The sequence below is a fragment of the Urocampus carinirostris genome, chromosome 3 (assembly GCF_059441175.1).
Source record: "Urocampus carinirostris isolate Australia breed hairy pipefish chromosome 3, RoL_Ucar_1.0, whole genome shotgun sequence".
NCBI classification, from domain to species: Eukaryota; Metazoa; Chordata; class Actinopteri; order Syngnathiformes; family Syngnathidae; genus Urocampus; species Urocampus carinirostris.
Genome location: NC_142351.1, coordinates 41,358,700 through 41,381,287, shown reverse-complemented (window position 1 = coordinate 41,381,287; position 22,588 = coordinate 41,358,700). Strand labels below are relative to the sequence as shown.

At 39.0% G+C, this 22,588-nt stretch overlaps 1 protein-coding gene across 4 annotated transcripts in view; it reads left to right on the top strand.

Annotated features, from left to right (window-relative positions):
* The window catches only part of bsna (bassoon presynaptic cytomatrix protein a), a 139,627-nt gene extending 118,242 nt beyond the window's left edge, over window positions 1–21,385 (top strand). For all 4 annotated transcript variants that reach the window (XM_088331898.1, XM_088331897.1, XM_088331896.1 and 1 more), the window contains exons 12-16: window positions 3,069–3,162; window positions 6,645–6,776; window positions 6,876–6,931; window positions 7,695–7,812; window positions 11,224–21,385. In XM_088331898.1, coding sequence (XP_088188024.1) covers window positions 3,069–3,162; window positions 6,645–6,776; window positions 6,876–6,916 — 267 coding nt within the window. In that variant the 3' untranslated portion in view covers window positions 6,917–6,931; window positions 7,695–7,812; window positions 11,224–21,385. The remainder of the gene's footprint in view (window positions 1–3,068; window positions 3,163–6,644; window positions 6,777–6,875; window positions 6,932–7,694; window positions 7,813–11,223) is intronic.
* The last annotated feature ends 1,203 nt before the right edge of the window (window positions 21,386–22,588 follow it).

Here is a 22,588-nt window from a genome sequence, read left to right as displayed (position 1 = left end):
TTAGGAAATTGGTTGACAGGTGGAGTATCGATGAGAAGACAATAGTATCAATCTGATCCAAGAACTTGCTTGGAATCGATAATATCGATATTTAGATCAATCTGGCCACCCTTACCATACAGCTGACATAGGATGTAGGCGGGGACTGTTCTTATTGGTTGTCAGACGGATGCCCTGTGCAGTCACTTCACAAGAGAAGAAAAACCTATTGATAGCGAGCAATACCTGACACTAATAAGCCTAGCGTAACCAGCATCCACCTTTATTTCGTTTTGCGTTAGGGTGCTATGAAGAACCATATTCTGAGTCGGTGTTCAAATGTTGCGTCGGAGCAGCCGGGAGATTGTGACAGCTCACAACACTGAGCTGCTCTCATGACTCAGCAGAGTCTGTTTTACCTCTGTTCGCTTTGTTGAGCTGTCACAAAACAAGGGCAATGCAGTCGCTCTGACTGTCATCTTCCTGCTGATTTTTTTTTTTCACGGACGGGTATTGGTACCATCTGCATCCGTCCTCAACTTGCCTCCGCTCCCTTGACCTGTTTCAAGAATTCAATAAATTTAAAACGAGTAGTAATTGAGAGCTGGAACTGCACTAAAAGTCACGTAGAGTCACATGTATATGTATAGTCCTAAACAGATACAACATATCCTAAACTGACACCTGCATGCAGGTAGGGAGAAATTCAAAAAGCTCAGCATGAAGAAAATAAGAAACCATGAGAAGGGTCACACGAGAAATACATTTTCTATAAGTCTGCTTAATGTTTCACAACTTTACAAAGTGCAGGAACGTGGAATTTACCAATGACGAGTGATGGCTTTTTACCTTCCCTCTTTGGTTCTGGATACCAAAAAGTCAGGTTTTTAAAATAGAGAATGAAAACAGATGAGCAGTTCCTTCAAAGGTTTTAATACAGACTATATTTTGGGCATAAATGAACTAATGGACAATGGCTGTAGCAAATTACTTCTACAAAGGCTGTCATGTTTTACCATCGTTCTTGTACAAAAAAATGTAGTCCATATAATGATTGGAAATCGAATCCATCTAAAGCTATCTAGATCTCATGGTTTTTGGTTCCCTCACTTGGTACCAGTGACAGGCACCGTTGACGATTCCTTGCCTATTTTTGGGTCATGGCAAAGTTGGCATGAGTCCATTCCTTGATGTTGTCGGCCCAGTTCTTTTTAGGTCTTCCTCTCCTACTGCCCCCTTGGACTGTGCCCAGGAGAATTATCTTGGCCAGTCATGATGATCTTGTGACGTGACCCTCCCACTATAGTTTCTGTCTGCGCACAGTTGACAACAGTTCTTTGTGGGGTCCAATGTGCCCTCTGATGGTGTTGCGCACCCTTTCGTTTGTCACATGGGCTAAGTAGCTGATGCCTGGAAGTTTCCAGTAGCATTGCATCTCTATGGCCTGGATTTTCTTTTCCAGTTTTGCTGTGAGTGTCCATGTCTCGCAAGCGTCGAGGAAGATGGAAATAACGAGCGCTTGCATGAGTCGGATCTTTGATTTCACTGCTATGTTCTTGTCCCTTCAGATGGATTTAAGTCTGGCAAGTGCGAATGTGCTTTGAGCCATCCTGACCATGATTTTGGTTCTGACCCCTCTTCTGATAAAGGCCCGGTCACACAGCCTTTCACGGGCGTATCGAGGCTGAATCACGGCCAGAAATGTCTGCCCGTGAAGCAGACGCTGTTGGACGCTTTTGAGATCGCGATATAGACGAGATACAGCCGTGCTTTACACGCGGTAAGAAATTTACACGCGGTTGGCCGCGCGAAAAAGTTTTGCGCTGCTCAAAACTTTAGACCACGGGTAACTGCGGGCGGCACACGTGGTACACACGAGGTAAAGACGCGGTACGAACGTGCTAGGACGTGCTACGGCCGCGGCCAAGACGTGGTTACACGCAGGTTGGACGCGAAATTTTAGCGGGTAATCGCGGGTGCAGCACAGTCATAGCACATTTGTTCTGCGCCTGTATCGCGGTGTTATCACGTGCATTAGCGTGTGTATCGCGTGTAAGCACGGTCAAACGCGATGCAGCCGCGGTTACCCGCGATAAGGATGCGGAACAGTCGCCGGCGTCTGTTTCGCGGGCATACCACGGGTAAACAGCGGGTTTAGCCAATTTTGCACATTTTCCACCGCGTCTGCTTCACGGGCAGAAACTTCTGGCCGTGATTCGTCTGCGATACGCCCGTGAAAGGCTGTGTGACCGGGCCTTTAGACAGCTACAACATATTTAAATTCTGAATTGTCATTTCCAATCTAAACTAATATATCCATCTTATTTAAACTACTTTCTGATTTGTGTGTGTGTATTTTCTTTATTGTGACTCATAGGTCCGAAACGACTGAACCAATTTTCATGAAAAATGTATACAATTGTACTTTGGCCCTGTGCAAATGTCTCAGGCAAGGTTTTGTGTCAAGGAAAACCCAGTAAATACCGTCAAAATCGATAAACATCTGCTTTTCTGTGGTCTGCTTTTGTGCGGTCTCTAACACCCTTTGGCGGCCAAATTGGGCACTGCAGCTCCCGACCAATCACTACAAGCAGCCGAATCCAACCTTATATTGGCCTGGCAAAATCAGGCCATTTTGCTTGTTTATTACAAGTTACATACAGTTGAATGGATCACTTTCCAACTGATGACCGCCTTGCCATCCATAGGGAAATCTTACTCAAGCGGCTCAACCCTAAATAAGGAAATAAATTGTGTTTAGTTAAAACAGACGAAAGATGGACTTTCGTGTGATCTTTTTACGAATGTTTGTTTCTTGAAGTAAAATTGAGGTTTCCTGTCTCTCAATGTGTCTCCCAATCAAAGAAGTAAGGTGATATCATAAAATAAAGCACAACTATTACATAATTACATCTAAATTATTGAAAAAGTTATACATGATGAAAACACTATAGAATCATCACTAAATATGAGCAATAACAAAATTCAATATTACAACACCCTCTGACCTCTAACTCCATCAAACATATGGTTCCATATTGCGGGGAATACTTAATCGATGAATGCTTTTGTCTCGGTTTTCTCCGCAGGCAAAGATCGATGCACCTCCAGTGACAGCCATTGGAGCAAAAGCAGCGCCAGTCATGGCTTCAAAAGGAGCTCAGCCGCCACTCACAGGCATAGGTGATGTTCCAACACACATATTTGCATGCCATAGACTATTGTGGACAACCTCTATATTGTCAAATATCTTTAGTTATACCTACAGCCCAATCAGTGATGCATGTCTGCTGAGGCAGTCAGGGTTACAAATAAATAAACCTACATCTTATTCTTCATTGATTAGCAAATCAAGAAACCAATATGAAGACTAGCATAAAAAAAGAAATGTTTGATTGTCTTACCGTAACTTTTACATGAAGTTTATGTGCCACTTCTTTGAATAAAATCACCAACAGGTAACCCTCCGCAACAAAAAAAAAAAATGCTAGATGGCTTGACTTCCTATTTACCTCGCTGATACTTCCACTAATGCTATTGTTTGGGACCTAAGTCTACGCCAAATCTGAATCTTGGTTTCACTATCGCCCTCTGCATTAAGGCAAAATGATTGCATGCCTTACGATGCGTCTGCAGACAATCAGCAGACAGAAACATATTTTGTAATGCGTCTAGTAGATTTGTAGGACATCATAGCCAATATTTTTTTTATTTAGAATACACAACTTCATATTTAATGGTAAATAATAGGCCAAAATAATTAACATACCCATTTTAGACAAAAAGGTCACATACATTTCCCATAAATCATTTATTTTCTTCCCAAAAAAGCCTAAAAGGATCAAAAGGAACTTAATTCTGGAAAGACATGTTATACACTGCCCCTTTGAATAAAAACATCAATAGGTCATCTGAAAACAGTCTATGCAATGAGCAAAAAATGACTGCACCGCTTGACCAGGAACTAGCTTTCCAATACTGTTAATAATTCGATTGTTAGGGATAGAAGCGTGCGCCAAAGCAGAATCCTTAATATATTATCGCCCTTTGCCAAAAGGCAAGTGAATGATTCTGCAGACGTTTAGAACAGTAATAAGTTATATAATAATTCTATCATTAATATTCATGACATAAGGTGGAATTTCATTGATTTGGGTGAAAAAAAATGGCAAATGAGAAATGATTTTAACACTGAATAAATATAACCATATATTTGTTTAAATTGATATTTCCCTGAATGCACGTCACCAGGTGGAATATTATTTTGTGTGTAACTGTATTTCTTTTATTTGAGAGTTGCCTTGTGGAAACAAGGTGCTATTTATATTAAACAGAACTTTAATACAAACTCAGAGAAGTTTAAAAAAGATTTAGCATGCCCATTTTTGTTGCCCCACACTCGTAATCTACAAAATATCTGAAAAGATGCTCAAGCAACTTACACCCCCTGACAACAAATTTAAAAGGGAAATTTGCTGATTGGTAGCTCATTATTCATTGCATTTGCGATATTCTGCGGACTATAAGGTGCACGGATCAAAATTGGCTAGAAATATGAAAGCGTAACTTTTAAAACATTGTGCCTTATACACTGTAAAATACTGCTGGACAAAATTGGAAAGGCATGGACTATTTATTTTTGTTTGTTACTAGACAGGGTTTCTGGTATACTAACATTTTTGTGGCTTGATTAATCAATTGAAACATCGCTGACTGAAATCACAAATCATTGTATGTAATGGGAATCGAACCTGGGTCACCACTAAGGTGAGAGCGCCAAAACCATTAGCCCACCGGTGATACAGACGACATACGAAAAGGCATTCAATTTTATCTCATTATCACAATACTTTTACGGTTCCAGAAGTAAATGTTAGAGAATGGAAAAAACAGAGAGTCATACTGAAAGATGTCAAGAAACGCAAAGTCCGATTCAACATCAAATTCACCAAAGAGTTGTTTACCTTGTCGTTCTTTTTGTGTGTTTACTCATATTTTTCAGTACGACTTTCTGTTTTCTCCATTCTCTTACACTTGTCTCTGGTACCATGACTAAAATAGAGTGACAATGAGATAAAAATCAAATGCCAATTTGTATTACTATTGGTCTAGTGCAGGGGTCGGGAACCTATGGCTCACGAGCCATATATGGCTCTTTCTATGAGTATCTGTGGCTCAGAGACAAATTTGATTGCATGCAAAATTTCTCCATTTTGTTCAAAACCTGCCTCATTCATCCTTAACAGGCACACGCAAATCCAAACCAAAGTTAAATATCATAGAATTACTTCGGAGTATATATAGGGCACGTTTTTCACTACAATTTACAGTCAAGGTGTCACACAAAAAAAGGGGGAAAAAAATTCGTTTTGGCTGTACAACGCTAAAGAATCCTTTATATAAAAGTTCACTATATAATCTGTGTTCAGTGTTCAGATACCTTATGATGAATCCACAGAACTGTAAATACGCCAAAACACCGGAAGAGAACTTAGTCATTTGATTGGGTGAGTGGGAGGGATGGGTGGAGCTATGCAAAAAGTGCAAGCACTCCCTCCCATCTCTCGCCCTACGAAGTCTGCGCCAAAAGTGAGCTCATCAGGCTCCCTATTTGCAGAATGTTGTGACGTTTTTACACAATAACTGCTTGCATCTAGTTTTGAAACCAATATGTATGAAAAAAGGGTCAAAAGGAGTTTAACCGATCTTGAGTAATTGCAAGAAAGAGACAAGTTTAAAGTGGTATGTTTGTTGATTTTGGGACAGGGGCTCTGGCATTATTCTCTTTTCATAATTTTTATCAAATCATCAAAAATAAATGTGCTGAAGACTAAGCTTTTGTCTGGGGCGCCTGTTTAGCAATTTAGTAAATTTGTCTCATAATATATGGTGTGGCTCTTTCCCAAAATAAAATTAATATTATTTGCTTTTATGGCTCTTTGAGTCAAAAAGGTTCCCGACCCCTGGTCTAGTGGTTAGGATTCGTCCTCTATCTGCCAAGGTTCCCGTTGCATGCAATGTTTTGCGAATTTGGTCAGCAATAATGTTCTGCACTAATGATATATACAAAAAGTGTAAAAATCGTAAACACTAATAAACACGCTCTTTTTGTGGTTTTAATCCCATGTGTTTTATAATCCAGTGTGTTTTATTCATAAAAAACATGTGACAAAAGACTATTTCTTGGGGGGAGCTTATAATCGGGTGCGCTTTATAGTGCAGTTGCAGTGGTTATACCTAGGGGAACTTCATTGACAAATTTCATTAAATAACAGAAAGCAAAACTATGTGCCCTAGTGCAAAATTTCGCCAGCTGACTAAAATCAAATTAAGTATTTGACTGATGAAAACTTAGAAATAAATTTTAATAAATCTTGTTACTAAGGAAAGGGCCTGTAATCTTGGTTAATTTTACCCTTCATTCTCTGCCTTGTGAAACTGACAACACACCCTTTTCCTTATTTAAGGGTTAACACACTCAGGGTTCTAACTAACCCCCATATGTAAAGTGGACCGCAGTCCAAATCTACTAAGTGTTTCAAGGCAGCCCCCAAAAAACCCTGGTTATCAAACAAATGGGAATTTTCCGTTTTTGGAATTGTACTCCATCAGTATCCATTAGTCCTTTTCTCCCTCTCATTTTCTTAATTGTCATCCTATGACAGGCTCTAAAGCTGCTCCTAGACCAGGCGGCATAGGCAGCGCAGCAGCTGGTCAGCCAGGAATGGAAGGAGATAGCATGTTGTCCAAGATCCTTCCAGGGAACGCTGCCGAGCAGGCCGGGAAACTCGGAGAAGGTACTCAGTTCTTTCAACAATTTGCCTAATTTCAGCCAAAAGTGTTCTTCCGCTCACTTATTAGTCATCAGTTTAACCTGTTTTGCCTCTTTTTTTCAGCTATCTCTGGCATTGGCAAGAAGTTCACCTCTTTTTTCTAAAGTGCTCAGTTTACGGTATGTTGTTTTATTGCTCTTTAAAAAAAGCACAATTCTTTGCCATTGATGTAAGAAATTATTTTTGCCAGTATACAATAATGTATCACCTAAATCAGGGGTTACAAACTCATGCAGACTGTAATGTTACAAAACTAGCATACAAATACTAATTTAAATTATCGATTTAATTATTTCAAAGTCTTTCTACTTTTTATTTTGTATTTTGTATTTTTGGGGGGAAAATATTTACCTGAACTTTGCAGTTGGATTTAATAGCTATTGTAATAGAAACGTTTTTTCTTCAAAGACACCCTGGTGCTCTTTTTCCTTAATTTTGTCTTTTTCGTATTGCCTTAAACAATGCGTTAATTTTATTTTGAACTAAATAACATCAAGATATGTTTCCTCAATGTTCTATTGTTGATCAATGATGGTCAAGAATCCTGTTACATTTGGCAATTTTTGGCTTTGTTTTTCAAGTGGAAATATTTAAAACTGCAAGTCTTTTTTTTCTTTTGTGCTTCTCTGGGCATTGTCTCGTAGGCCACATAATATGTCCTTTTCCCCATTTGGCGTGCTACGTTTAAATTTGACACATATGTAGAAGACTAAAAACGTAATGTAATGTATCTATTGATATATGTATTCCCTGTTTTAAAAACATAATGTTTATAAGTATTTTCTCATTAATAAATATCATTATTATTAAAAGTGATTTTGCAAAAGGGTTTCAAAACAATGAAATACAAGAAAGAAGCAACTGATAGTTGTGCCTTTGCAGGACTAAATCAATACATCAAGCCATGAGACATCGTACCAGACAAACCTGCAACGTTCCTCTTGCTTTGCATTCCTAGAGAGAGCGAAAAAGAGGGCAGAGTGGAGAATCAAGCATGCAAGTGAGTATCTGACTTTTGTCAGATGGATTCAGGCTTTTGGGGATTTTACATCTTATCAGGGTAATAAACATTGCCAAGGTTTTTGTTAACATATCTAGAGCAGAGGTTCTCAACTGGTCTGGATTGAAGACCCACCATCACACCCTAATTAAATGCAAGGAACAAAATCAAGGAAAACAATTCAAATGCTCAAATGTGTCGAATCAAAGGTATGTGCAGTTTAAAGCAGACATAAAAGAATATGAAAAACAAAACAAAATGACCAGTAAAACCAAAACGACTTCAAGTACAGTACTGTATGTATTCGCCTAAATGCCCACATACATGTAGGCAACCTACTAAAACTGGTTTAAAATAGCCACATACTAAAAGAAGTTCATACCCAAAATAATAAAGAATTGTGTTCCCGAACAAAAATTACTTAAATGTGGAGCTGATAAGGAAGAAATACAATAAAGATAACAACAGAAAAATAATTTAAACCATTTACCGTACCTTCAAGCAGTGCTTCAATAACAGACACTCATGCAATATTTTAAATTTTTACAATCCTTTCCTTTTTCAACATGATCATGTTCTCACTGTTTTCCTTCCCCTTTTCAATAGCATTGTTGAAACCCATTATTATGGGCAGAAAAAGAAAATAAAACAAACAAAATTACAATAAAATGAGATATGGTTCCATTTAAATACAGATAGACTGAAGTAAAAAGAGATTGAGAAACGAATTATCGCTATATGCTGTGTAATTGATCCTCCGTTTATTTTTGTTTTTCTTTATTATTTTGCGAGGGCAAAGGCCCACGACCCACTTTTGGGTCCCTGTTCACTAGTTGAGAAACACCGATCTAGAGGTAAGGTACACAAAAGGTTCCATTTTTATTCCAGTTTTTATAGTTGTTAAATGTTCATCTTGGCAGCCGCTCGAAAGGTCTGGATATTGTCTGGATAAAACAATCTATTTTTGTAACGTGTCCTCTTTCGGTTTTAAAAAGTGATGCATTTGGACATCACTGGAGGCCCTTTTGAGTTAAAAACAGAATCGTGGTTTATATTTAGACGTTTCAAAGGATGGTAGCTATTCTTGGCTTTCTGCAAGCATGACACTGCCTTTCTCTAGTATTATGCCCAACTCAGAAATAATAAAAAGTAAAAGAGCTCAAGCGTGCCTTCCACTATAGACACATAGTATTAAATATATGAGGATTGGGGGTCATCCTGTGAGATTTTTTCTCATAATTAGAACCTCGTCTAGCAACTATTGCAACTGCCTCAAAACCTGATACATTGCATGAATACTGTGAACCTTTGTTTATCATTGAGGTGACGTTCCAATAAGATCCGTGATGTAGAAATAGTGTAGTACGTAAGTGAAGTAGTGATGTAGCTAATAGGTTGCAAAAATAACAATAACAAATTAGTATATAAAAATTGCAAGGATAAAGTTTGGCAATTTGTAGCAGCACACTAGACAAGGTCTCACAGCACACAAAATAACAATTGAAGCGGCTTTAGCGGCTACATTGGGACCTTTCTACTTCGCGGTTCCAGGTTCGCGGGTTCAGTGTTTTGCGGGTCTGAAAAAAAATAATGATAACATAAAATAATATATTTTTTTTCTTTTAATGCATTTTTGAAGGGGCGTCGCTACTTCGCAGATTTTCACTTTTCGCGGGTGGTTTTGGTCCCCATTAACCGCGATAACCGAGGGATTACTGTACTCAATAGCCGACTGAAAACATGTTTAATTTTGAAAAAATGAATAATGAAATAATCACTTAAGTTATTAATTACCGTATTTTTCATACAATTAAACAGACTTAAAACCCCCAATTTGGCCATACATTCCAATCTGTACCTTATAACCCGGTGGGCCTTTTATACCGCGGAATATAGTGGATAAGATGCTTATCCACTATATGTATGCTATTGTATTTGAGCAGCAATTGTACAAAGATTGATCAAATTGATTACCATCGCTGAGCAAAATTCCAAAGCATTGTATCTTAACGGGAGTCAAACGCGAGTAGTGGCGCTGAGAGTTTCGACGCTCTACCACTAGACCACTAGTGGTATACAGTATATGATATTAGAGCTTACCTCATTTCACACCGTTTTCAGTTTAAGTCCAGTGTGCTGTTACTGTTCATGGACCTCTTAACCGCCTGCGTTGTTGGGGCACCACTGAGGATGCAACTCTGGACAGTGTTCTCCACTGCTGGCCTGTTTTCGGTCGTGGCACAGTTGGCACTAGTCCATTCCTTGATGTTATTGGCCTAGCTTTTTTTGGCCTTCCTCTCCTACTGCCCCCCTGGACTGTTCCCTGTGGAATGATCTTGGCTAGTCCTGATGATCTTCTGAAGTGACCATACCATTGCAGTTTTCATCGGCACACAGATGACAAAATTTGTTTGTACGAAGACAATACGACGCAAACATATTCTTGAGGGCGCAGTCACTTTTGGCCTACAAAACTCATTCAATGCCAGACGTTTTTCTTCAATTGGGAGAGCCAGGGCCAGCCAAATTCTGCTATGTTGACTTATTTTTGAAGGCCCGCAGAAAATGTGGTTCTGTAGCTTTCTAGGCATAAGACATACCAAATGAAAGCTTGAACCCCCATCTTTCATTGTAAAAAAAAGTACGTTTTTAGCTTTTACTGTTGTCTAGTAAACACCAGTTGAGCGTATGCTGAGTTCATTGAAAACACTCGTTTCCATGAAAAATTCTAAGAAAAACGGCTTTATATGGAAGGATGCATTTATGCGGAACTTGCACTTCCAACATCTAAACAAGGCTTTCCATAAACAAAAGGACACTTTGTTTGCAAAATAACATTTTATTGCAAAAACAGTGAACTGATCCATGACCTAAGAATGAACGATGCATTCATTTGCAAGAACTTTAACACAATCTCGATCATTATGGCAATCACATTCCCTTGAACGACCGCGCTCCTGCAGACATGCAAGAAACATTATCCCTCTCAGACCAGACAATGACGATAGGACTTTATAATGTTTTTTGAAAGGAATAAGCTCTGTTCTCTCACCACACTGCCTCAGTATACCTATTCACCACCCACACACTGTCATTTGCCGGATACAGGACGCAACACTGGAAAATGGGGGCTTCCTCGATGTATGGACAAAGATTAGACCAAAGTAATTCTTGCCATCTAGTGGTGATATATCACACTGAAGTCATTCCCAGAGGTGTGATAACTGCTGATCAGCAGTGCCAAAGCCTTTATTATAGTGTCTTCTTAATAAAACAAAATTATCTTTTGGGACTCTGAGACAATGCTTCTGAAAAAGTATCTATGGCACTGAATGAGTTAAATGAAATTTGTGGTTGAATGTGTAACAGTGATTTCAATATAGATGCTAAATGAATTCTGATTTCCTGCAGCACATTCCCAGGGTCCAATCTTCCACCTTAACGTCCAACTCGAGGACAAAACGTCTTCAAGACGGAAGAACTACAGAGTCGACATCAAGAACATAAACTACATCCGGATCCGATGTTTGGTCATGAGCCACCAAAGCATCTTTGATCCTCTTAATAATAATCCACTACGATGGAGAAGTGAGACATCGAAAAATTGCGGCGCAGGATTTTCTGGTACTGTTAAGCCCTTTGTTCCTTCACCTGTCCTGTTCACGCGACAGCACGATCGATGAACGACCACCACGGCGTCGTGCAGGCATCCCCTTTCTATCTACATTCCAGATTGTGAATCCTATCCGCATTTGTTTTATATCTCCTTCCCCCGCGCTCCTCCAATTCGTCTTCAAAGAAGTGTACAGTGGAGAGGAATTGGAACGCATGGAACTTTTTAACTGAGACCTTTACACTGTTCGTCGCCATTATTTGAGCAGAGGCCATAAAGACGCCGGCAAACACATCCGAAAGAGACTACGCCAAGGGGGATCAAATACAAAGAAAAAAAGGAATTCAAATGGAATCTGCTTAATTTTCCGCCATTGCCAAGCCATTAAGATTTTTTTTTTGTCAGTGCTGCTCTACATTTTTCATTTTGAAAATTTATGTTGTCCTTTTGCCTGCACAGCCTTAATTTATTTAGATTGAAGGGGACTATTTTTTTACGTCATCCATGGACATTTTTCATTCCCCGATGTAAGATTCATTTGTATTTACTTTTCTGTGTCACTTTTGTTGCCAGATTCCCTTTATTGTTGGTTTTTCATGACATAATTAACTATATCAAAGCAATAGCATTAAGGGAGACCGTCAAGAGCACAATGGTTATTTGAAAAAGAATTAGAATTGTGTTGCCTCCATCCATCAAAACTAGCAGCGATACGACACTTACCAATCAGCAGACGAGCGAAAGGAACACCACCCTACAACCACCTCCTCCCTTTCCAAGTTCACCATCCCCTAAAAGGTATTTCCAAATTCTTAAACATGCAAAATGTGAGGAAACAGTACATGCTTTTTGCATAAAATCTATATATATTTCATACGTATATTCAAATTAATTTCAGAGTTAAGGCATTTTGAAGACAGCATGTCTTGTCTTTCTCATCCTGAGCTGTGACATCATCGGAGGAACACCAGCAACCTAGCAAGCCAGTGACTCAACATATGTTTTATGTGTTAATAAGTTGACAAGGAGTGTTTTAAGCCAGGTTTTCCTGTCTTTGTGGAGAATGCCTAGGCGTTGTGTTGCAGGTGGATACAGTAATGGCACAACAAAGGGTAAGCAGCCAAAACACGGCTAATTGGTAAAAAACACACACACACACACACACACACACACAGAACTGCCAATAGAAGCTAACCAGGACTGAATAAAGAAAAGCGGCCGCAACCTCGACAGAAAAATGCGAGGCCCGCCGACCAAAAAACATTCCGTGAGCAGCTAGGCTAGCCGGAAACCAACATTAAAAAGAAGTAACGGTGATAAACGCGAAGCTAGGCTGGGAAAAACATACAAAGGAACACGACAAAATCACCACTACCAGCAGACTAGCCGGTCAAAAAACACTGGGTGAGCAGCCATACTAATGGAGAACCAACAACGGAAAGTGGCAGCAGCTATGGTGATAAATGCAAAGCTGACAAAGAATAAGCCAATAGACACAGCAAAACCAGCGCTTATGCCAGGTTAGCTGGCCGAACAACACACAGTAGGCATCCACTCAGCGCAAACCAGGAACAAACGAAACAGCAAAAACAAAAATCATGAAAAACATACAAAAAAAACAACGATCACCTCCAAGCAGAAATTAGTGAATCGCTGTTCACTAAAATTGCTGTCGGTTTCAGAGCTGGCCTCACATGTTGTGTTAATGGTATTCGGAATTTTGAAAGTGTTGTGTGCCTTCAATGACGTCACAGCTCTACAGCAAACAAGCCAGATGGGTCAACATTAAGACTACATTTCTCGAGTCCCCTGCCGCGTGGAATCTTTTGCAACATATTTGCATAATTGTGGGGAGGAAAACTGCACGATCTGAGTTTAATTGAACAACAAAATTCATTTGGTAGTACCTTTGACTCATAAATAGGATGCAGTAACCTTCAATACACACGTGAGTCCCAAAAGCGCCGGAGGGCTAAGTGAAAAACCTCACCCCGGACTTGCTGCCCTGATCAAGTTCAGGTGTCATGCTAGGACAGGCATGTCAAACTCAGTCTGACATCAGGGGCTGGATCCAGCCTTTAGGTTCTCAGGTGGGCCAATTCAGAGAAAAAATGTCAATGCCAAATATTTTGCTGTTTTCCAGTTCCATTATTTATCATGTAGTCTACGCTTGTAGCCCACCTTACAAATTAGTCACAGGGGATAAGGGGAATTTTCTAAGCACAACACATTTATTCACAAACAAAGAAAAAAATGATCTTCATGTTTGTCATTGAATGTGTTATCAAATTCTTTATTTTAACAGTTGAGTAAATGCAGCATTGCATCTTCACCAACTTGCCACAAACATAAACAAACTCAAGTGGGAGCAACGAATAAAAGTATGCCTGCCTCAACCGTCATACTGTTTTTAAATATACAAAAAAAGTATTACAAAATAAGAGTTTTAGCAGTAAATGGCCAATAACATCAGATCAAACTACTGGGCCCACTGAAGCTGAGAAAATACTGCACAAAATTGTCTTTAAAGTAAGACCAGACTGGAAGTCAGCTCTCCTACACTCTTACTGCCTTCTAGTGGTGGAAAGGAGCATTTGGTTTGTATTTATTAAAAAAAATGATAACTTTTGACACGAATGATCTGGAAATTCACTTAAAAAAATCTGAAATTGGGGTTGTATGTTTGACATGCCTGCTCTAGGACAACATCCGCCACCCTCCCCAACCTAGGCAGAGCCTTCAGGATGCATGCGTATGTTTACTTAAGTCAAAGGACATTTTGAAATGGTGTCAACAAAGGGTGGGGAAAAAGGGAACCAAAATTCAATTTTCTTTTCGTTTGACATCTCACCCTGACCTATAACCTCTCTCAGTTGTCACGGAAACTACTCAGGTCAGTGTTTTCCCTCCTGCTGATGACGCCGCTGCAGTGCATTGCAGCATCTGCGCTTTGCCTAAACGCCGAAACGACAGCAGCAACGAACGTACTGTCAAGGCCGAACGCGACGAGCAGAAAGCGACACGTGTTGTATATTGTCTGTGGGAACGCTCGCCGGGGACCTTCGCATGCTGCCCGGCAGTGAGCCAAAAGAAAAGACAAAAAGGCAAAAAGAGAGAAAAAAAAAACTCTACGTCACCTTGATATTATGTTCCCGACGTTTGTTTGAATGTGCGTACGAGTGTGGCAGTTCTTTTCCTGATACCCACCATTGAAGAGCATTAAAAGAGAAATGGTTGCGCTAAGCTAAACAGGTATGAACCGGGACAAGAATGGGAAACCGGCTTTTATCTTTACTTGTTCTATGCAATGAATCATTTTTAGAAATAGGACCAATTGAAGCAAGATCAATGGGCCAAAAAATGCTCTTTTTGCCATTGTCATTGGACAAAAGCAACAATTCAAAAATGGGGAATGGCTCTTTTGTAGCAATTGAGGTAGAATATAATTTAGGTTCTGTTTTACACTACCCCACGTACTGATACCAAGTACCCAGCCCCTTGTAATTCGAACAATTGGCTAAAGAGAAATCGATTTCCATTCTTCAACTTCTTTTAATAACGACTCATAGGCTAAATGAAGCTCAGGTCCAGCCAGATAGTCGCACAGCAAGAGGTCCCCATTAAAATTTGATTAAGAGTTCAAATTTACTTTGATGAATTGGAAATTCCCTACAGTCTTTAACTCTCTGAATGCGACCCTCCCTGCATCTTTAGACACATGGTTAGCACCATTCCTTGGACCTAAAATAGTTAATTGACAATGCTAACCCATTCATTTAATCACAGTCCCTGCACAATGTAATTTAAATGCATAGCTAGCACCATAGCTAGGACCTATAATATTTATTGACAACGCTATACCCCTAAATTGAAATATCAAAACTTACATTGGTACAAGTTCTACTTGTGATGATGCTTGAGTGAGCTAAAGAAATGGTAATCTTCTAACAGTAGATAAGTGGTTAGAAATGTTTTATTAAGACCCCATTTTACTGGGTGGCTAATATGTCTGGCCCGGCTACATTACTTGGTCTGAAATCTTGGCAAAACTGATTTTGTAAATGAATCCCCCTGTTTCTGATTCTAACAGCTGCATGAGTTTTGGTCAGTATGGAGAACCCCTAACTTTGAGATACAAGCCAATATATAAATGTATCACATATATTTTCTAAAACAGTGGAGGTTATAGAGATCATTCAAAAAATCATTGTCAAAAGACCAAATTGTTGACTGTTTCTCAAATAACATGACAGTTTCTTGAAAAAAAAATGGTCCATATCAGAGACAAAGTTTACTTTACATAATGAATTGCCAATTTACACGTTCACCCTTGAACTGCTTGAATTCAATGATGTTCAATTATATCAATACCCTCCTATAGAATTTAGTTGTCAATTTTGGATTCAAACATGGGGGAAAATCTAAGTTTGCTGTTGTCAAATTGAGCTCAGTAATAAAAAAAAATTGGGAGTACATTTAAAATGATACAGAATGAGAATATAAAGAGCAGGTGTCAATGTTTTGCTGCTCTTTTGTCAAGGCTAGCTTGACTTCACAAAAAAAAAAAACTTCAGACAAGAACATGCTGCTAAGGTTGGAGTGGAGAGAAAGATCTAGTGCGAGAAAGGCAAAGAATATAACAGAATATGAAATAGTATTTTGTAGATATGAATATAGAGAGTAATATATTGAGAGGGATACTTTACAGATGGCTGATTGTAGATTAGCTGCTCTGAGGTGAAAAAGAAATGTTTCATCTCAATTGTTATGTTATTTTCAGATAATGAAACTGATACAAAAATATATATGAGGGTGTACAAAGAATCTCAATTCCGAGTAGCATCTGAGAGTATGATTTATGGGCAACGATGCATTTGCCTTCGGTGTTTCTCAGAAGCAAGAATAATGTTCCTGCATTATGTAATATCAACCCCATACTGTATTGTGTGAACTGCCAGGGATGTATATGTTGTGTGATATCAAAACATTCAACATTTTCAAATAAGTCCATTCATCTAAGAATAACAGAGAGGCAGGGTCAAATATATTCTGACAAGAATGTGGCGGGTACAGGGGCAATGACACAATTTCTATTTTTGTTCAGAGTAAAAATTACTCATTTATATAAAAGCCTATTTTTGTGAAATATGAATAAAATTATTTAGGAATTTATTGTATGATAGCTGTAGGAGATGTAGAGATACGGAGGGATTCAACCATAAGTACTAGAATGGAGAACAATGTGGCATATTCCGCTGAACGACGACAATAATGTATTCAAATCAAAATGCGTTTAAGTGGCTGACTTTAGTTTTTCCTTTCAGTACTCAAATATACTCCATATGTTCAGGAACAGGAGCTTGCAAAGGATCCGTAGCAGGCATGTCAAACTCAGTTTGGCTCAGGGGCTGGATCCAGACCAAATCAGTACAAAAAATGTCAACACCAAATTTTTAGGTTTGTTTTTTAGTACCATGCTTTGTCACTCAGCCTAGATTTGTAGCCTATCCTACAAATTATTATCACAGATAAAAAAAGGATATTTTCGAAGCACAACACATTTATTCATAAACAATGGAAAAATATATTTTTATGTTTGGCATTAAATGTGTTAAGAATTAATTTTATCTTTGCAGTTAACTAATTGCTTTGCATCCGAACCAACTTACCACGAATGTAAACAAACTCAAGTGGAAGCTAGAACTAGAACTAAAACTAGAAAAGTCCTTGGTTACTTAAAACAAAATTGAGAAAAAAACTTTTAACACGTCCACCATTCCATTCTGCTCCGATCCAACATTCTTCCAAGAAAACTCATTCGTGTGATAATAAAATCCCGTTATTCCGGGGTAAAATTAGAGGTGGGGAAAAAACTCATTCGAACCAATCTTTGGTTTGTGTGTGTTCTGTCCTTTCAGTGTGAGCAAATTTAGCTGTACAAAAGTATTGAGAGCTTGATATAGAACCCTCTTCCTCAAAGTCCATTTGAAAGGGTTCTTAAATGTGTTGTACAGGCCCTCACTTATCACTTAATCCACATTGTTTGTTAATTACGAACAATGGGGAAAAAATGATGTTCATGTTTGACTTTGAATGTGTTAATTATTTATTTTAACGGATGGGTAAATGCAGATTTACATCCGAACCAACTCACCACAAACATCAAAAACATTAACAACCTCAAGAGGGAGCTATGAATGGAAATATGCTTTGAAATGAACAAATCTCAGTGTGCCCTGCATCTGGCTGGCAACCAGTTCAGGGTGTTCCCTGCCCATTGCCGAAGAGAGCTGGGATGGGCTCCAGCACCCCTGCGACCCTAGTGAGGATAAGCAGTGCAGATAATGGATGAATTGATATACAAAATAAGAGTTTTAGCAGTGAATGGGCAAAAACGTCAGATAGAACTACAATACTGCACAATATTGTCTTTAAAATGAAACCAGACTGAACGTCAGCTTTTTCAAGTTATTAGTATTTATCAAAAATAAATTTTAACTTGTGATAAAAGTGAGCTTAAGACGTGCTTTTTTCTTTGATGGATCCAGCCCGCGGGCAGTATCTTTGACAAGTCCGATCAATAGTTCTAAATTTTGCCACTGTTTACATTTGGCATGCGCTCATCTCAATCAGCCACCCAGGCGACACAAATATGCAACGCAACAAAAGGGCTTCAGTTCTCCGGTGTTACAGGAGTCACCCAAGAAAGCCATTCAAGCAGTTTTTTTCTGCACTCTGTTGCGTGCCGTCTCGTCTCTTTCTAGGAATCTGATAGACTCAACTTGGCCGTGAAAATCACAATTTAGTCCACGGCATTGTCCGAGCACAAACGTAAACAGCGATACAGTTGTTTTAATTTTGGATTTCCTTTGGACACAAAGAAATTTAAACATTTTCATTATCCCATACATTGCGCAGAAATGAAAAGAATTTGAAAAATATATACGTTTTGGAGTGTTTTTGTCACAAGCACTTTTCATTAGTAATATCCTCTCTTGATAGCGTTAGCAATAATTGCCCAGTTTTACTTAATATATATATAGTATTTAGAGATATTAGCATTCTTTAGTTTTCTTTACTACCTTATTTTGTCATGATTTTACAATAGTAAACACTATCATAAATGTTCTGCAATTCATGATTACGGATAAACTGCCACATGTGATTTTGTCAATGTTGATTTTCTTTTCCAAGCGGTTTGAGAGGTCCAAACGTTTTTTGTTTTTTTCAAATGATATAGTGTACATGGCGAAAAACAGAAATAGATAAAATAAAAAAACAGTTTACCCATTGGCAGAATTGTTTGCTTATTTTAAGATTATTTTTAAACATTTTTGTTTATGTAGTAAAATATGACAACTTTTACCCAAATACCTCATGATATTGATAAGTTCAAGCTTTAGCAGACACTCGAAATAAAGAGAGAAGACATTGATGGGTTTTGAACTTGCAAGAAAGACAGGGAAAGAAGCCTTCAGATGAGGGATTACATCCCGTTCCAAAGCCTGAACTCTCTTCTTATGAACTTATATAAAAAATAAAAAAAAGGAAATCTGTCCTAAGGGGTGTGCAAATCAGAGAAAACCTATATGATTGGCTGATAACGACAATGTTGTAAACAGTGCATAGTAGTCAAAACAACAGACAACAATGCGTAATTATATTCAAAATAACGAACTGGGACCCTATGAAATCTCCTTTGCAGGAGGCCAGTATTAAAAACAGAATAAATGTATCACATATCTAGCATTGCCTTAATCTTTTTCTCATTTTTCTTATTGTTACTACTTTAAATGTTGGTAAAACACTAATCTTAAAATGAGAAAATAGAACTACCATTTTCTTTGTAAAACCAGTTACCTTTTAAAAGATGGCCTTTTATTTTTTTTCTCAAGAAACAAAATATTTAAAGGCAAAGAAAACATATTCTTTGAATTAGCAAAAATATGTCTTTTAACAGCAGCACGGCGGCGCAATGGTTAGCGCATGTGCGGCATAGTTCATGTCTTGGGAACCTCCTGCGTGGGTTCAAATCCAGCTCCAGACTTCCTGTGCGGAGTTTGTATGTTCTTCCCGTGCTTGCGTGGGTTTCCTCCGGGCACTCCGGTTTCCTCCCACATTCCAAAAACATGCATTTTAGGTGAATTGGCCAGTCCAAATTGTCCCTAGGTGTGAATGAGCGAGTGAGTTGTCTGTCCCTGTGTGCCCTGCGATTGACTGGCAACCAGTTCAGGGTGTCCCCTGCTCACTGCCTGATGATTGCTGGGATGGGCTCCAGCACACCCGCGACCCTACTGAGGATAAGCGGTGTAGCTAATGAGATGAGATGAGATGTCTTTTAACAGCAGCACGGCGGCCCAGTGGTTAGCGCGTGTGCAGTTCTGAGGTCTTGAGATCTATCTTTCCTGTGTGGAGTTTGCATGTTCTCCCTGTGCTTGCGTGGGTTTCCTCCTGGCACTCCGGTTTCCTTTCACATTCCAAAAACAAGCGTTTCAGGTTTATTGGCCGGTACAAATTGTCCCTAGGTGGGAATGAGCGAGTGAGTTGTCTGTCCCTGTGTGCCCTGCGATTGGCTGGCAACCAGTTCAGGGTGTCCCCTTCCCACTGCCCGAAGATAGCTGGGATGGGCTCCAGCACCTCCGCGACCCTACTGAGGATAAGCGGTGCAGAAAATGGATGGATGGATTGATGTCTTTTAAAATTTTTCAGATCTTATGGTGCACCATCCAAAACACTGTTTTGTGAGATCTATTTTTTTTCTAAGGCGCACCTTTGAATTTCTGAAAACAATTAGGGTTTTTAAGTGCTCCTTATAGTTTGGAAAATACGGTACTTAAAATGAGCATAAATGTCTGCCCATGGGTTAACAGTGTGTATTTGTAGTGCAGGGCAGCATAATTATAGAGATATCTAAGAATAGAGCGTATATTGAAGATATATATATATAAATATATATAAATATATATATTATAAGATAATAAGTCAGTCGGAGTGGAACAGATACAAACTAAATACCTAAAGGTAAAGGAGTGTTTTTTAAGTCCATTTGTCCGTATAAAGAATTATAAGTAAAAGACATGCATTAATTGACACCTGCCCAGCGGTCTGAAACCAGAACACAAAATCCTTAAGGCTCGTCAACATTCCATTTCATGAGCTGTTATATATTTTGGTTTGTTCACAATGTATATAGCAAATAAAAGCCTATCAATTTTCCACAATCATGAAATATACTTTTGAATATATACATCTTCGGCAATTAAAACAAGGCACAGGTAGGGTTTTTTTCGTAAATTGCACGGCAACACAAGCTGGGGTGGATGCAAGCCTAATGGTGTGTTTATTTTAAAACCTTTTGGGGAAAATTAGAACTAAAGGACAAAAATATGCTTTGTGAGAGTGGCTTACTCATGCCAACTATTTAAAATTCATCAAAAACTCTGAATTTGCAATGGAAAAAGATAACTGGTGTGTGTGGAATTTCTTTAAGTGTTGTGTTTGTAAAACGAGATGCCATGCCATACAATAGGTGGGTTTATTTTTCTGGCTTCCATGTAAATCTCAGGATGGGACCATAACATGGAGAGGAAATGGACAATAAGTGTAAAAATCGTAATATATTATATATATTAAATATTACAATTATTATATATGCTTATATATGCTTATATATATATATATATATATATATATATATATATATATATATGTGTAAAAAAAAAAGTGATGAAGCTGGATATAAAAAAAAGAGCCTAATAATAACAAAACGTTCACTGTTAAGTGCAATGAGCTAAACTTCCTGTTCTCGCCATTGTAAAATCTTGTGTATGTTTCTGTGTGTTCCTCCCGTAAATGGGTGTAGTAGACCTGGTGCATCATGCCATGTAATGTGATGAATGACAAATTATGACCTTGAAAAAAAACTTTCAATCAGGAAAAATAAATTACAAATGCTTATGAGACTGTTGTGGGCTCTTTCTTTTACATTGAACTCTTTCATATTATCTTTTCATCAGTTTTATTGCCAACATGGTTTAGGGTGCACTGCTATGTTCTTGTCCCTCCAGATGAGTTTATATCTTGCAAGTGGGGCTGTGATATGGCTTATCCTGGCAATGTTTTCTTGTTCTGACCCCTTGATTTATGGAATTTAGAGCTCTGGGAAAAAAACTTTCAGTCTGTTTGTGGTGGCATAGATGTTCCTCTACCGCTTTCCTGTTCTATGCAGTACAGTCTGTGGCCTGGGTGGCTGTGATCCATGGCGATGGCCTTTGCCCTTATTTGACTTGGCCCACATTTATGGATTCCAAGTCAGGGATGGGTTGGCTCACAACGCCCCGCGCTAGTTGCATCCTCTCGTGTGCCGTGCAGCTGCTATACCACATGATCACGTTGAGGCAGAGGATGCTCTCGATTGTTGCTCTGTAAAAGAAGATGAGCAACTGAGAGGAAAGACCAGCCCGTTTGAGTTTCCTGTGGAAGAAGATTCTTTGCTGAGCCTTCTTCACCGGTGACCAATGTTGGTAGGCCAGGAGAGGTCTGATGTGATGTGAAGGCCCAGGAATTTGATGTCTTCCACCCGCTCCACCACTTCTAGGGCGGCGTTGGCAGTCTTTCTGGACCTCCTGAAGTTCACCATGACCTTCTTGGTCTAGTGTGTTCAGCACCAGGTTGTTTACCGAACACCATTGTGAGAGCTGTTGTATCTCCTCTCTGTATTAGGTCTCATGGTTGCTTAAGATACACTGTAGTGTATTCCGCGAGTTTCACAACTGTATTGGTGAGATGAATGGCAGTGCAGTCGTGAGTGAATAGGGTGAAGAGGGCTGTGGTGAGCACACACACTGTGGCATGCCTGTGCTGAGGACCAGGAGGGATGATGTCGTCTTACCAATTTTACTACCTGAACCTTTCTTACCAATACTGTCTATACCTTCATATTGGTCCAGGCCTTTGGTCATGATTGTCTCCAGGAGATTGTTAAAAAAGGGTGGAGAGAGAATTCAGCCTTGTCTCAACCCGACTGTGGTTTGAAACCACACTCCAATGGTGCCATTGATCAGTACCGTATTGTTGGCATTGGCGTACAGCTATACTATGGTATAAACTAGTTTCTGACCCATGTTGTACTTCCACATGGTGGCTCTAGGGCAGCTTGCCATT